Here is an 11,149-nt window from a genome sequence, read left to right on the forward strand (position 1 = left end):
ACTGCAGGAGCGGTTATGATCCCATCACCTTCACAACTGCAGGAGCGGTTATGATCCCATCACCTTCACAACTGCAGGAGCGGTTATGATCCCATCACCTTCACAACTGCAGGAGCGGTTATGATCCCACCACCTTCACAACTGCAGAGCGGTTATGATCCCATCACCTTCACAACTGCAGGAGCGGTTATGATCCCACCACCTTCACAACTGCAGGAGCGGTTATGATCCCATCACCTTCACAACTGCAGGAGCGGTTATGATCCCACCACCTTCACAACTGCAGAGCGGTTATGATCCCATCACCTTCACAACTGCAGGAGCGGTTATGATCCCATCACCTTCACAACTGCAGGAGCAGTTATGATCCCACCACCTTCACAACTGCAGGAGCGGTTATGATCCCATCACCTCCATAACCGCAGAAGCAGCAGAGTGAGTTTCGTCAGACTGAGAGAGACACAAAGTCTGACCACCTCATGCAGCCCAGGGACAGACTCTTCTCCTCCGCTCTACCCTGACCTGTCCCCCCACAGCAGCCCAGCAGCGAGGGAGATGTTGGTACCTGGGTGTCAATCCACTTCACGCCGTCAGGGGTGTGACACACACGGCCGTAGAAGTGCACCGGGAGCATGTACTCAGGGCGAGCTTTCTCCCAGGGATTGCCATAGCGCAGCCAGTCGTCAGCCTCCTCCACCTGCAAAAGCCAAAGGGGGGTCATAGAATCATAGACTTGTTAGGCTTGGAAGGGACCTCAAGGATCATCTAGTTCCAACCCCCCTGCCATGGGCAGGGACACCTCACACTAGAGCAGGTTTCTCACAGCCACATCCAGCCTGGCCTTGAACACCTCCAGGGATGAGGCTTCTACCACCTCCCTGGGCAACCTGTTCCAGTGTCTCACCACCCTCATGGTGTCAAGGGGTGGTTTGTGGCTTCACATGGGCTGGAAGGGACCTCGAGAGATCATCCAGTCCTACTCCCCTGACAGAGCAGGATCACCTATATCAGATCACACAGGAACACTTCCAGGCAGGTTTTGTATATTTCCAGAGAGGGAGACTCCACAACCCCCCTGGGCAGCCTGTTCCAGTGTTCTGTCACCCTCACAGGGAAATAATTCTCCCTCCTGTTTCCATAGAACTTCCTATGCCTCAGCTTCCACCCAGTGCCCCTTGTCCTGTCATTGGGCATCACCAAGCAGAGCCTGGCTCCATCCTCTTGGCACTCACCCTTTACGTATTTATAAACACGGATGAGACCAAGTGATGGCTTGTGGCTTCAACTGATGGCTTGTGTCTCTGTTATGGGTTGGATTGGATCCCCCCCACACCCCACCAATAACTTTGTTTAGAATCTGCCCCCCACCCCAGAGCAAATTTACCACGCTTGGAATTTGGAAGTAAAAATGGAATTGTATTTACAAAAGAAAATGCAATGTAAAAGTATAAAAGGTAATAAAGATGCACAAAGTGTATTTGCATGTATATGCACAGCTTCTAACAACAGCACAGACTCCCCCTTCCTGTACCTTAATTCAGCTCTTTTAAGGGATCCTGCAGGAAGGCTGCAGAGGGACTTTTCCCAAAGTCTAGAAACAGGACAAGGGGGAATGGTTTCAAGCTCAGGGAGAGCAGGGTTAGACTGGAGCTTAGAAAGAAGTTCTTCAGTCTGAGGGTGGTGAGACTCTGCAATGGGTTGCCCAGGGAGGCTGTGGTCAAGACCAGGTTGGATGAGGCCTCCCTGGGCAACCAAGTCCAGCTGAGAGGCGACCCTGCCCATGGCAGGGAGGTTGGAATAGATGATCTCTGAGGTCCCTTCCAACCTGAGCCATTCTGTGATCCCCTCCTGGACCCCAAAAGGCTATACAACCACATGTGCTCTCTTCTCCACCTCCCTGTACCTTAGACAAACCAAAACAGAGAAGCCATCAAGGTCAGAGGGAGAATAGCACAGCCTGAAAACCCAAGCAGGAGCAGTGAGAGAGAGCAGCAAAGAGAGAGCAAACAAACTGCTGCAAAATACAAGGTGTTCGACACACCAATAGGATGATATTAACCTGTCTATTGTTATCACTCTGTGTCCAATCTCTTTCACTCAAAGTCTCTAAAAATTTCCTATTTACAATTAGTGTCTAAGCTAGAGACTAGCTCAAGCTGCCACACTCTCCAAGTCGAAGTTCAACTAGGCTCTTCAGCCAGTTTCAAAGCAGGAATGCCAGTTTAAAGGCAAAGCCTAAGTAAGCTAGCTTTAAAATTAGATATGGAGAGGCTTCTAGAAGACACCTGGGCTTTTCAAAACAAGGATAACTATGTCGCAGCTGATAGAAATAAATCAGCCTCAAGCTGCACAGGTTTAAATCATCTAAACTACATGGACCATTGCATTCTGGAGAACAGATCTGATGAGAAGCAGCTGAGGGAGCTGTGGTGGTTTAATCTGGAGAAAAGGAGGCTGAGGGGAGACCTCACCCTCTACAAGTCCCTGAAAGGAGGCTGAAGCCAGGTGGGGGTTGGCCTCTTTTCCCTAGTAACAAGGGATAGGACAAGAGGAAATGGCCTCAAGTTGTACCAGGGTAGGCTTAAGTTGGATATTAGAAGTAACTTCTTCACTGAAAGGGTTCTCAAAGATTGGAACAGACTCCCCAGGGAGGTGGTTGAATCCCCATCCCTGGAGGTGTTTCCAAGAGGCAGAGATGTGGTACTGAGGGACATGGTTTAACACCAGCCTTGGTAAAGTTAAGAGGATGCTTGGACTCTATGAATCATTTTGGTATTTTCCAACCAAAATGATTCTATGATACAGTCTGTCTCAAGGCATTTACATCCAGTTTGACTGTGATCATAGGAAACATGGGATGGGGCTCCCTAGAAACCCATCAGTGCTGCTCCTGGCCACAAACCAAATCCTGTAACCCAGGTCTTGATGCCTTCTCTGCCCTCTGACAGAGAGGACTTCTCTCTGCCCATAACAGCACCAATGGGAGTGAATTTAGAAGGGACACCAAGGCTGACCAGAAGGGCTGAGGCACTTGGAGAGATGTTGTGTGCCTGCAGGCATTTTTCTGCCAGGCAGGGGGCAGATCTGATCCACAGCCAGCACCACTACCACCCCTGTGCTTTCTGGAGTAACCTCAGGCCAGTTACACTGAATGCTTTTTTCCCCCCTCTTTTCACTATTTATAGGGCCTAGCACTACAGCTTCTTTGTGGGGAAGGAGGGAAAAACAACCCTCAAAGCTCTCACAAACCCTGACTTACGGAGAACTATTTTAAGGAGAAAAGTGGTCCTTTATGCTCTGAAGCACAGAATGGTTTATGCTGGAAAAGGCCTTGAAGATCATCAGGTCCAATGATTCTCTAACTCTACCAGGGCTGGTGCTAAACCATGGGCATCAGAACCACGTCTGCCTCCTGGAAACACCTCCAGGGATGGGGATTCAACCACCTCCCTGAGGAGCCTCTTTCAGTCCTTCAGAACCCTTTCAGGGAAGAAGGTTCTTCTAATCTCCAATCTAAACCTTCTCTGGTGCAACTTGAGGCCATTTCCTCTCCTTCTATCACTCTTTACTAGGAAGAAAAGACCAACCCCCACCTGGCTGTAGCCTCCTTGCAGGGAGTTGTAGAGAGCAACAAAGTCTCCCCTCAGCCTCCTTTTTTCAGAACCCCATTTCCCTCAGCCACTTCTCACCAGACCTGTTCTCCAGACCCTCCACCAGCTTTGCTGCCCTTCTCTGGACACACTCCAGCACCTCAATGTCTTTCTAGTAGTGAGGGCCCCAAAACCGAACCCAATCTTCAAGGTATGGCCTGACCAACACAGAGCACAGGGGGACAATCACTCCTCTGGTCCTGCTGGTCACACTATTGCTGATCCTGGCCAGGATGCTGATAGCCTTCTTAGCTCCATGTAAGGAGCAAGGCAGATCTATGGAAACCATTTCCAGATATACACTGGGGAAAGCTGCCAACTGGGGCAGTTTGTTTTGCCTGTTTTCACTTGATAAATATTGTGATGGTTCACGCTACACTAGAATCCTATTTAAATTCCTGCTGCCAGTCTCCCAGGGAACCCACAGGAACAGCAGCACTCCAGGCACTTGCATGTGTTCTGTTGTGTTCAAACTCATTCTCCATCAGACACTCTCCTGAGGTGTTTAGCTACATCTCCATCCTTAGCCTCAGTCCTTGCTCACTCACTGCCAGACTCCTGAGTTTGTTGCAGCTGCTTCAGGCAAGGAATCCTGTTTGCAGCCATGCCCTTGTGGGCTCAGCTCCAATACCATCACACCAGGTTAGTAACTGGCAGAGATGAGCTTTCACATGCCCCTGCCTGAGCACCTGCAGCACACCCCCCCTACTGCCCTCCACTGCCTCTTTGCTCAGCACAAGTAGGAAGTGACAGCCCATCTGGCTGCCAGACTCCCAGTTTATGACCAGCTCAAGGCACTGCAGCACCAGTAGTGGGGACAGGTCTTGTCCCTAGGCAGAGTGAGCCACCACACCAGGAAACAGGAGAAGAAAGGTTGAGTTAAATCTGCCAATGTACCTGCCAGCCATCAACGATCTTCTGATTGAAGATACCAAACTCGTAGCGGATGCCGTAGCCATACGCCGCCAGCCCCAGGGTGGCCATGGAGTCCAGGAAGCAAGCTGGAAGAGCAGAGCTTGGTCATACAATCACAGGGACTGGAAGGCACCTCTGGAGATCATCTAGTCCAACCCCCCTGCTCAAGCAGGATCACCTAGGGCAGGCCACACAGGAACGTGTCCAAACCTCACCCCGTGGCCACTGCACCTGCTCCGGTGTGCTGCACAAGTGAGGAGCTGCCACAACCAGTGGCACATTTGCAAATGTGGAAACATTTATTGCTCCAAGGAAATCCATGTGCAGAAGGGACAGAAGAGGACAGTCTGCAGCAAGATCTCAATGCATGTCCCACCAAGCCACCATGACCACCTCGAAGCTGGTGACAAGGACAGGTCACCAAAACCCCAAACCCAGCCTTGTTGTGAGAGCTCTTCTAAACTTGCATGAGGTGCCCACACCTTGCTGTAAGCCCCTTCTGACCCTAACTCAACTGCTAGTTTCACCAGCTACTTCGCAGTTACTGCTTTCAAAGTAAACACTCCCAGCCCTGAGGCTGGGGCAGCTCTGCTAAGGAACAGCTCTCCAGCATTCCCTCCACACTGGGGAGTTCTCACCTCCAGCAGTCCCACAGGACAGGCAGACGAAAATAGCAGCCAACAGTCTGCCTAAGTGCTTGGGTGCCTCCAAGAAGTGGGAGATTCCACAGGGAGGTGAGAAGAAATGCTGCAGACAGCCTCTTTCAGCCACAGCCATGCCTGCTGTGCTGTGCACTATACAACTACACAACTCCTGGATTCCCTCAGTGAGAAGCAGGCTCATTTTTGGACAGCCAGGAGCAGGCCAGAAGGGCACAATGCTGCTGAAGGGCTGTAGAGCATGTGTGAGCCGAGGTCTGCCAGCTGTCCCACTGCAGTGCCAGCTGCCACAGCTTCCAGCCTGGCCACCCTCAGTCCCTGTGCTTCACTCTACCCATGTTACCTGCCAGGCGGCCCAGGCCTCCATTTCCCAGCCCAGCATCTTCTTCGATTTCTTCCAGCTCCTCCAAGTCCAAACCCAGCTACAGGGGAAAGAGCCACAGCAGAACATGTCACCACTTGAAGGCCATGCCCTGGGAGTGCTCTCTGAGGAGAGCAAACACAGATGGCAGAACAACCCACACCACAGGAAATGGAACCCACAGGGTTCTCTGCATTCCCTCCTCACAAAGTATCTCATCAGCCTCTGCTCCCTGGGCAGCTAAATTAATTGGAAAATGATTTAGCCCATCATCAAACATCACTTGCCCACAAACTAGCTTTCCTTAGAGACCTCATCTCCTGGCAGGCTCTCCCAGCAGAAGGCCCTTCCACAGGACTTGTCATTGGAGATGGGATGGCAAATGAACAAGTAGGTGTGCAAGCGACAGCCGAGTCCTGCCAGGGTACATGTGCTGCCCCTCTGCTCACACCCACCCAGTCCTTGAGGAAGGGCATTTGCTTTCCATGCCTTCCCGCATCCTGCCCAGCCTGCCACCAGCTCCTTGGCCAGAGCCCATGCTGGAAGTGGTTATCTCCTCTGCTGCATCTCTCAGGCCATTTGTTCTCTGGCTCAGGGGCTGCAGCCGATTGAAGGCTAAGTGCATGTGCTGGGTTACACCCATTCTGGATGGGGCTGAAAGAACCCAGTCCCCAGGGGGACAAAAGCAACTTAATCCAGGTGGGACTTGGTTCCTTACCCCCTCAGGAGAAGGGGTCCCTGGCTCAAAGATGGTCTATTCCACTCCCCCTTCCTGTCTAGCAAGCCTGTCCCAGGCGGCGCTGGGTGGAGCACGACCCTCTGGGCTGCTGCTGGGCAGGAGGACTTGGCCTCTCCCCTCGGCCCTTTTTATAGGCTTGCCAGACAGGAAGGGAGAGTGGAATAGACAACTCTTGCGCCAGGGGACCCCTTCTCCTGGGGGGGGAAGGAACCAAGTCCCACCTGGATTAAGTTTCTTTTGTCCCCCTGGGGGCTGGGTTCTTTCAGCCCCATCCAGGATGGGTGTAACCCAGCACAGTGCACCAGCAGCAAGGACTCTCCAGGAGTGCCTCACCTCAGTGCCAGGGGCAACAGCCTGCAACCACAAGCCAGGAAAAACTTATGAAGAGTGTGACAGAGTCACAAAAGTTCTCTCCATGGCAGAGCCATGCTAGATAGGAGATCTCTCATCCCAGCTGGCCACTGGCCATGCATGTCAAGAGGCTACAGAGAGGGAAGCCTCTGCTCACACACCAGGCCAAATCAGCAGGTGGAAAATGCCTTGCAAAGGATCTTGAGGATCCTCCCTGAAAGAAAGTAGCTTGCCCTCTGAGGCACAACACCTCAGAGAGGAAATGTGTCAGGTCCCACCCTGGAAATCCCTTCCCTTTGACAGGGAAAAGTGCTCACCAGAATGTTTCACCAGCAATTAGAGCACCTCATATTGAGAGACAGTGACAGAGCCCAACTTCTGCTAGGAAGTGTAACATGGATCAATCCAATTGGGAAAAGGAGACAGGGGAAATAAAGCTTTGAGGGGAGAAAGTCCAGAAACTCATACTCTGTCAAAAAATTCACTGTCCTGCTGCAGAGGTGTCTGCAAGTCTGAGTAATCAAGGCCTCACGTCTGTGATTGCCTTAGTGGCCCTCAGCTGGTTTTCTCCAGTTTGAACTAACCCCCACAACGTTTTGATTCAAGCAAACAATTTCCATCCCCCATCCCTTTCTTCCTCCCCAGTGCTTCACTTTTCTCTGGCAGTGCTTGCTGCGGTGCCTTGTGTACCTGCAGGTATGAAGTGTAGTTTGTTTTGGTGCTCAAGTTTCCCTTTCTGGCCTAGACAACAATGAGCCGTCATCATCTCTCCTAGCCATGGAAAGCTATCTGCAGCCTGTGACCACCTAACCTTTTGGGATAATGGTTGTTGCTTTCTGGACACTACTCTGGATTTTCCCAGCCACTAGAGGAAAAGGGTGGTTTAAGAAAAAAACGATACTCCAGCTCTTAAGGAACCTCAAGGTCCCACCATGGTCTTCTCTGAGGGATGAAAACCACCAACAGACAGCCAAGCCTCACTTTGTTTAGTCAAAATAACAGATCCTTAGGGGGCAGCCCTGAGAAATAAGAATGCTCAGCCCTTCTGTGTGGAAGAGTTTGGCCAGTTTCCCAGAGGTACCCCTCCAGACATCACCTGGTAGATGGCTTCATCGCAAGCGTTCTGCAGGCCCAGGTTCACCATGGTGTTCTGCAGCGTGCGGCCCATGTAGAACTCCAGGGACAGGTAGTAAATGCGCTGGGGAGGCAAAGCAAGAGGCTTACACGTAGCAAAGCACTTCCCCCTCACCAAAACCTCTTCAAATCAAGGCCAGGCTCAGTCAGGGATGACTTCCCAGACCTGCTCTTGGCGCCTGCCCCTGAACACCCCGCACCAGAGTTTGTTTGTCAGAAGGATCTCAGGCGGGAGGGATGCCGGCCAAGCCTCGGCCGCCCGCCTCCCTGCCAACAGCCTTCTATAGCAAAATCTCGTTGCCTCTTAAGAGTTTCCCTAATTAACTTAGGGCAAGAATTATCTGGGATGCTGGAGGGTGGTATTTCTACACTGTCACGCTCAGCTGAGGTGATGCTTACAGCTTGCTGGGCTTTTAAAAGTTTCCCCCCTGCCCCAAGGCCGAGCTGAAGCTGACCTAGAGCCTGCTGAAAGGCAGAGCGAGCCCCCCTGCTCCACGCACGCTGTCTGGGCTTAGGGCCAGGCCCCTTCCTGCTAGCAGCTTTCCAGCACTCTGTGGGTAAAAAAAAAAAAAAAAGAAAAAAAAAAAAGAAAGGTCCTCTCACTCTCCCCACGCTGAGTTTCACAGGCACATTTTCACCCTGTTGAACAAATCAAGTGTCCCATGGGCAGCAGGGTTCCTGGCAGAGCCACACAGCACGGTCAGCTCTGCAGCGACCTTCCAAGTTTCAGAGGAGCTGAGCCTGTGTGGTGAATGCTAACCAAAGCCTGCTTGTAGGACGGGAAGCAGGCTGGGCAAACTTCTGCCTGCACTCAGATTTAATGCTCTGCATGTTTTTATAAACAAACAGCAATTTTCAAGGGAGCAACAGCCTGACTTTAAATCATGCTTTCCCTGGAATCTCTTTTTTCTTCCTAGTTGAGATCTTTCGATTGCTCATTCTGCTACTTCTGCTAGGAGGAGATGGGACACAAAGATGAGCAGATGACTGGAGCACCTCCCCTGTAAGGAGAGGCTCTGAGAATTGGAGCTGTGCAGCCTGGAGAAGAGAAGGCTCCAAGGAGACCTTAGAGCAGCCTTTTGGTACCTGAAGAGGGATACAGGAAAGCTGGGGAGGGACTTTTCATGAGGGCTTGTAGTGATAGGATGCAGGGGAAGGAGATAGATTTCAGCTGGAATAGGGGAGATTTAGTCTGGAGACTAGGAAGAGATTCTTTCCAGTGAGGGTGGTGAGACAGGTTGCCCAGGGAAGTTCTGGAGTTGTGGATGCCCCTTCCCTAGAGGTGTTCAAGGCCAGGTTGGATGAGGCCTTCAGCAACCTGGTCTAACAGAAGGTGTCCCTGCCCATGGCAGGGAGGTTGGAACTAGGTGATCTTTAAGGTCCCTTCCAACCCAACCCAGTCTATGATTCTGAATCTGAAAGGGTCCATCTGCTCCTTGGGACACATTAGAAAGACAGAAAACATGGCCCAGAAGCATAAATACTCTGCTCCTTTCAGTCACCCACAGGGATGTGTTTCTAGTGGAAATCTAAGCACGGGGGACTGTAAGCAGAGTCAGCTGTGGCTCTTCTTAGCCTTTCCAGGATCTGTACCATCACTTGTTAGTGCAGCAGTATGGATCAGAGCATATTTGGGTGAGAAAGCAGAAAAGGAGAGCTCTGCACACTGGTGTGAACTCCTAGTGCATGTACAGCCATGCTGGTGTGAAAGTGCAGCTTGTTTCTTCTGTCAGGCCAATATTCACAACCTTGAAAGAAGAGCTGACTTGAGGAGGCAGCTGCCTGCATGCCAAAAAGCTACATGCCTCTTCCAGTACACACCTGCCCTCTGGGGCTCTCCAGCTAAGCACTGCAACGGGTTTGAAATTAAAAGGATTAAGGCTGAGTAACGTCCTGCAGCTCCCAACATCTCCAGCATCACCAGCATGACTTGACAACTAGGCAGGAGAAGCGGGATCAGGTTGAACACCCCAGGAACCACCAACAACTAAGAGTTTGGTGACCTGGGAGAGCTTGTCTGGTTTGCATGAGGGAAGAAACTCCTGCCCAAAGCCCAGGTGGCTGTGGGTTCTCTAGGAGCAAAGCCAGGATGTGGCTATAGTGAGAGGTGTTGAGATGCAGAGGCTATGATGCCTGCAGGGGACACTGCCACAGTGGTGTGAGTGTAGGATATGGCCATGTTGAAGGGTGCAGAGGAGTGGCAGCATCAAGGCCCCTGTGAGGACATGCTCTCAGGAGGATCACAGAGATCATGGCTGCAACAAGGCACAGGGAGTCACAGTCATGGGGATGCCTGAGGAAGGATATGGCTGCAGCAAGGCTCAACAGGACAGGGCTGCAAAGAAGCTTTTTGGGGACACAGCCACGACAAACTGCGTAGGACACAGCTGTGGTGATGCCCATGGACAGACATGGCAAGAGGTGCACAAGTGACACAGCTGGGGCAAGAGATGCTGTGTGGGAACATGGATGGCATCAAGGGAGGTGCATGCAAGGGACATGGCCGTGGTGATGCCCACGGGGACACAAGGAATACAGCTGTGGCAATGCCTAGGGGAAGAACTCAACAGTGAGATGCACAAAGGACATGGCCATAGTGATGCCCACGGAAACACAGCCCAGAGGGAAGAAAGTGCATGAGCAACGTGGCCATGGCTGTAGTGATGCCCATGGAGACACAGCCCAGAGGGAAGAAGGTACATGAAGGGCATGGCCATGGCTCTAGTAATGCCCAAGGGAGCACATCCGAAGGAAGAAGGTATATGAGGGGCATGGCCACGGCTGTAGTGACGCCCAAGGGGACACAGCCCACAGGGAAGGTGCATATGGGACACGGCCACGGCGGCAGTGACGCCCAAGGAGAGACGGCGAGATGCCCTCGAGGGACACGGCCGTGGGGGATGCCATATCGGGAGGACACGGAAACACTGGCAGGACCAAGGGGAAGGCGCAGCCAAGTGCCAGTTTCCACGGCAGTCCCCGCTGGGCCTGGCGGGGCCGGGAAAGGGCTCACCTTGGGGTCCCGCTCGTAGTAGTGCTGCTGGGTGCGGATCCAGCGGCCCACCAGGTGGTCGCGCACCGTGTGGGCCAGCGCGAAGTAGTAGTCGCGGGGGGTGGCGACGTTGCGGTCCTTGACCAGGGTGAAGTGGAGGTGGCGGTTGAAGCTCTTGCGCACCTCCGCCACGTCCCCCAGCCCCGCGATGCCCCGCACGCTGATCTGCTTCCGCCGCTCCCCATCGCTCAGCGGCGCCGCCATATCGCCGCCGCCCGCCCGCCGCTGCCTCCGACTCTGGCTCTGGTTTTGCCGCAGCCGGAGCCGGGGCCCGGAGCGCCGCGCCTG

General features: G+C 52.7%; 1 protein-coding gene across 3 annotated transcripts in view; it reads right to left on the bottom strand.

Moving 5' to 3' along the window:
* The window catches only part of PYGB (glycogen phosphorylase B), a 30,270-nt gene extending 19,205 nt beyond the window's left edge, over positions 1–11,065 (bottom strand). The window contains exons 1-5 of one of the 3 annotated variants that reach the window (XM_054399222.1): positions 10,823–11,065; positions 7,772–7,873; positions 5,568–5,646; positions 4,548–4,651; positions 566–697 (exon numbers count right to left, since the gene is read on the bottom strand). In XM_054399222.1, coding sequence (XP_054255197.1) covers positions 566–697; positions 4,548–4,651; positions 5,568–5,646; positions 7,772–7,873; positions 10,823–11,065 — 660 coding nt within the window. The remainder of the gene's footprint in view (positions 1–565; positions 698–4,547; positions 4,652–5,567; positions 5,647–7,771; positions 7,874–10,822) is intronic. The other 2 variants (XM_054399223.1, XM_054399224.1) reach the window with 2 other exon arrangements.
* Between the last annotated feature and the right edge of the window lie 84 nt (positions 11,066–11,149).

Source organism: Indicator indicator, chromosome 2 (genome assembly GCF_027791375.1).
Source record: "Indicator indicator isolate 239-I01 chromosome 2, UM_Iind_1.1, whole genome shotgun sequence".
Lineage (NCBI taxonomy): Eukaryota > Metazoa > Chordata > Aves > Piciformes > Indicatoridae > Indicator > Indicator indicator.